This window comes from Phoxinus phoxinus (assembly GCF_949152265.1).
Source record: "Phoxinus phoxinus genome assembly, chromosome: 25".
In the NCBI taxonomy this organism is placed as follows: domain Eukaryota; kingdom Metazoa; phylum Chordata; class Actinopteri; order Cypriniformes; family Leuciscidae; genus Phoxinus; species Phoxinus phoxinus.
In genome coordinates this window covers 25,908,384-25,913,383 of record NC_136900.1, presented here as the reverse complement: position 1 = coordinate 25,913,383, position 5,000 = coordinate 25,908,384, and the positions used below count along the sequence as shown (strand labels likewise).

At 48.2% G+C, this 5,000-nt stretch overlaps 1 protein-coding gene across 5 annotated transcripts in view; it reads left to right on the top strand.

Moving 5' to 3' along the window:
• srpk2 (SRSF protein kinase 2) overlaps positions 1-5,000 on the top strand; it is a 50,465-nt gene that overhangs the window by 6,868 nt on the left and 38,597 nt on the right. For 3 of the 5 annotated variants that reach the window (XM_079604532.1, XM_079604533.1, XM_079604530.1), the window contains exon 1: positions 315-693. The exons of the other annotated variants lie outside the window; for them this stretch is intronic. In XM_079604532.1, the coding sequence (XP_079460658.1) occupies positions 656-693 (38 nt within the window). In that variant the 5' untranslated portion in view covers positions 315-655. Of the gene's footprint in view, positions 1-314; positions 694-5,000 lie in introns of those variants that run through there. 5 annotated transcript variants of the gene reach the window in all.

The window sequence follows — 5,000 nt, the reverse complement described above, 5'->3', positions numbered from 1 at the left end:
TCCCACCGAGAAACATCCCCATCTGCTGTACACTACAGACGAGAGGAAAGAATGAAGAAAGGAAGCCAGCAGCAGCTTTAGAAAGAGAGAGCAGCTGTAAAATGGGGGAGAGAGAGAGAGAGAGCGTGCGGGCGAGCGAGAGAGCGTTGCCCTGAGATACAGGATGTCGTAACAGACGGAGCGCTGGACTGTGTGAGGGGAGCAGAGAGAGAGAGCGAGCGAGAGACACTGTGGTTTCCTCTCAGATCCCCCCGCCGCTCGCTCTCAGTGGTGTCGCCCGCTGCGCGCACAGATCTGTTATTGTGCAGCGCTGCAGAACACACAGACACACACAGTGTGTGGGAGCTGCGCTGTCATCGTCACTCAGGAAACGAGGGCGCTGGGGACGAGCGAGCGAGCGCAGGATAACAGCAGTCGGCCGGGGAAACAGGACTGAGACGGTCCTCTCGTCTCCGTCTCACAGCCTGTGTCCTCCATCCTCGAAGGAAGAGGAGAAGAGAGGAGGAGGACGAGCGCCCCCCCCCCCCCCTCGCTCACAGCAGAACGCTCCGGAAACACAGAGAGAGAGAGAGAGAGAGAGAGAGAGAGAGAGAGAGAGTGTTTTATTCGTCCCTGTTTCTGCTCCGGTCTTCTCTCGGGAGCGAGCGGCTTGCTCATGTCCGTCAACTCGGAAAAATCCTCTTCCCCAGAAAGGTATCGCGTCTCACCACATCATCTACCTGTCTGTCCTCTCTCTCCCTCTTTCTCTCTCTCCCTCTCTCTCTCTCCCTCTTTCTCTCTCTCCCTCTCTCTCTGTCCTCCATCTCATCCTCATCTCTCTCTACTGTCTTCTGTTGTGTGTTTGTGTTTGCCTGATATCAAATGCAAACACAGAGAAGTACTATAATACATTTCATACAGTGTACACACACACACACACACACACACACACACACACAAGGGTCTCAATTCTGCATGAGCTTATAGACAGTATTTGGCGTTGGATCCACAGAGCATCACAGTGTGTGTCTGATATACGAGCCGGACTCCACTGGTGCTGTTTTCTTCTGTGCAGCTTCATCTTGCTCTGTGTGTCATCACTGCTGTTATATAGGCCATCACAGCCAATCACAAACCCCGAGCCATCGCTTCCTCGCTGCTGTCTTTATAAAGAATCACAACCAATCACAAACCCCGAGCCATCGCTTCCTCACTGCTGTCTTTATAAAGAATCACAACCAATCACAAACCCCGAGCCATCGCTTCCTCTAGAGAAATGTAGCACAGTTCACAGAGCCACACTTTGCGTCTGAATCCAGTAAACACCCACATGTGCTGCGAGCGTCACATGACACGAGGACAGGTCAGCGTGGAGTCTCTGGAGGAACTGCTGGATCTGGGATTGTGGGATTGTGGGACTGGGCGCCCGACGTGCAGTTCGGATGCTGTGTGTGTTCCCGAGCGAGGAAGGTGTCATGATGTGTGATGTGAGTCAGACAGACAGCAGGTCAAGGTTTCGCCTCTCGTCACCCTGCAGAACGACTGGGGTCTCAGAGGATGTTTGTCTTCCTGATATTATGTGAATCTTATATGCAAATATTTTCAGAGGTCATTAGAGTGAACATGAGCATCCGCTTCATCAGACTCGTGTGGCGTGATGTAGGACCGGACGGGCAGATGCGGTCTGACCCATTATTGGGTCATTATACTGTATGCAAAGCATTATTGCATACAGAGAGACCTTAAAGCTGCTAGATCTGCTTATTTTTCAACCTTATTAGAAGAACAAATACAACCCAAGGTATTTATTTGAAACAGTGGCTAAAATAACGAGAAATAAAGCTTTTACTTCTGAAGTTTCCAAGCAGCACACCAGTAATGATTTTATGAACTACTTTACTTACAAGATTGGTAATATTAGAGAAAAAATTATAACTATGCAACCATCTACTACAGTATCGCATCAGGGAGAGCATTGTAGTCTGAGGAAAAAATCCATTCATTCATTGCTATAGGAGAGGAAGAATTGTCTAAACTCATTAAATCTTCTAAATCAACAACATGTATGTTAGATGATTTGACATGATTTGCTCTTATCATCCGATTGTGGTTGATCCACAACATTCACAACATTCTTTTAAATTCTTTTCGAAAATAATGTTGGCACTAGTGGAATTGCATTGGCATGGTTCAAGTCATACTTACCTGACTGTTATCAGTTTGTAGTATAAACAAAGAGATGTCAAATCGATCACAAATTCAGTATGGAGTACCTCAAGGCTCAGTACTAGGACCGTTGCTGTTGCTTTAACATTTTGCTGATTACGTACAAAGCACTAAATGGTTTATCTCCGCAGTACTTGAGCGAGCTCTTAACGCATTATAGTCCTTCACGTCTACTGCCATCTCAAAATCCGGCCAGTTAATAATACCTAGAATATCAGAATCGACTGCTGGCGGTAGATCCTTTTCCTATTTAGCACCAAAACTCTGGAACAGTCTTCCTAACATTGTCCGGGAAGCAGACACACTCTGTCAGTTCAAATCTAGACTAAAAACACATCTCTTCGGCCTAGCATACACATAACACATTATAGACTTCTATAACTCAATGTTACGCTGCATAGATCAGGTCAGCCGGAACTGGGAACACTTCCCTTAAATCCTGATGTACTCGTTACATCAGAAGAAGGATGGCGTCTACAGTCATTTTAGTCTCTCTGTTTATCCTGAGGTTCACCGCAGTCCGCCAGATCAGGCCGTATCCAGATCTGATGAAGGACCATCGCCTGGACACGACGACAACGCAGCGCTGAAGTGTCACTCGTCTCTCCCCTGTGAAGGCCTCCCTCCTTTCCCTTTACATTTGCATGGATCTGCAAAAAAAATTCTGTATTATGCTGCCAGACAAGTAATTTGGTGATGTAAAGGAAGACTACTAAGAAACACTGCGCGCCTGCGCACGTATATATTAAAACGCGCATACCTATAGACTGAACAGAAGATAATATGCATGTGTACGCTGTCAGCGTTTTCACAGATTCACGTTGTTGATGTTTACACGGAGATGATCACGTTTTTGTAAATGTTTAAAAACTTGCACCAGAACCTGTTTCAAAGTTTCCGTTCTCGAGCTTCAAACACTGTTGTGCACATGAACGGCCAGAACACATGAAAACGTTTCTGTTTTTTGTTAGAACGGTGTAGTGTTAGCGGCCACTAAGTTAATAACTAATGATCTTTGCGACGGAAGTGAATCAATCAAATCTAACTTTAGCTGGACAATAACTTTATTCTAGAGCTGCTGTAAAGGCAAAACAATCTCTACTGTAATCTCCTGTTTTCACTGTAAAGCTGCTGTGAAACACTCTATATTGTTAGAGCGCTGTATAGATGAAGGTGACTTGACTTGTTTATTTTGATAATTGTCAATGATTAAGGGTGTTTTCACTCTTTCAGGGCCTGAGCAGGTTCTTTAAAGAGGAAAACACTCTCCAGTGAAGATTTGTGACTGCTGTTTATAGAAGCATTGAGGTGTCTGAATCACTGAACCGCTCGTGTTCCACCATCTGTATCATTTATATCAGCGTTATATTGATGTCTCTGCTATCTAGACATCAGCGTCTGCCACTGGAAAACATCTACTGACACGTGGAACTGCTGAAATGACGAGAACATTGATAGTGTGTGAGTGTGAATTCTTGACTGCGTGTGAGTTGGTCATGAGATTCCTGGCGTCGCTCTCGTTCCCTGAATGCTCCACAGAGAGACCGAGGAGAGTCAGAGTCGGTCGGTCAGAGAGAGAGAGTCGGTCAGAGAGAGAGTCGGTCAGAGAGAGAAAGAGAGAGTCGGTCAGAGAGAGAGAGAGAGAGTCGGTCAGACAGACAGAGAGTCGGTCAGAGAGAGAGAGAGAGAGAGTCGGTCAGACAGACAGAGAGTCGGTCAGAGAGAGAGTCGGTCAGAGAGAGAGTCGGTCAGAGAGAGAGTCGGTCAGACAGACAGAGAGTCGGTCAGAGAGAGAGTCGGTCAGACAGACAGAGAGTCGGTCAGAGAGAGAGTCGGTCAGACAGACAGAGAGTCGGTCAGAGAGAGAGAGAGAGAGTCGGTCAGACAGACAGAGAGTCGGTCAGAGAGAGAGTCGGTCAGAGAGAGAGTCGGTCAGAGAGAGAGTCGGTCAGACAGACAGAGAGTCGGTCAGAGAGAGAGTCGGTCAGACAGACAGAGAGTCGGTCAGAGAGAGAGTCGGTCAGACAGACAGAGAGTCGGTCAGAGAGAGAGAGAGAGAGTCGGTCAGACAGACAGAGAGTCGGTCAGAGAGAGAGTCGGTCAGAGAGAGAGTCGGTCAGACAGACAGAGAGTCGGTCAGAGAGAGAGTCGGTCAGAGAGAGAGTCGGTCAGAGAGAGAGTCGGTCAGAGAGAGAGTCGGTCAGACAGACAGAGAGTCGGTCAGAGAGAGAGTCGGTCAGAGAGAGAGTCGGTCAGAGAGAGAGAGAGAGAGTCGGTCAGACAGACAGAGAGTCGGTCAGAGAGAGAGAGAGAGAGTCGGTCAGACAGACAGAGAGTCGGTCAGAGAGAGAGTCGGTCAGAGAGAGAGTCGGTCAGACAGACAGAGAGTCGGTCAGAGAGAGAGTCGGTCAGAGAGAGAGTCGGTCAGAGAGAGAGTCGGTCAGAGAGAGAGTCGGTCAGACAGACAGAGAGTCGGTCAGAGAGAGAGTCGGTCAGAGAGAGAGTCGGTCAGAGAGAGAGTCGGTCAGAGAGAGAGTCAGTCGGTCAGAGAGAGAGAGAGTCGGTCAGAGAGAGAGAGAGTCGGTCAGAGAGAGAGTCGGTCAGAGAGAGAGAGTCAGTCGGTCAGGCAGAGAGTCGGTCAGAGAGAGAGTCAGTCGGTCAGAGAGAGAGAGAGTCGGTCAGAGAGAGAGAGAGTCGGTCAGAGAGAGAGTCGGTCAGAGAGAGAGAGTCGGTCAGAGAGAGAGTCGGTCAGAGAGAGAGAGAGTCGGTCAGAGAGAGAGAGTCGGTCAGAGAGA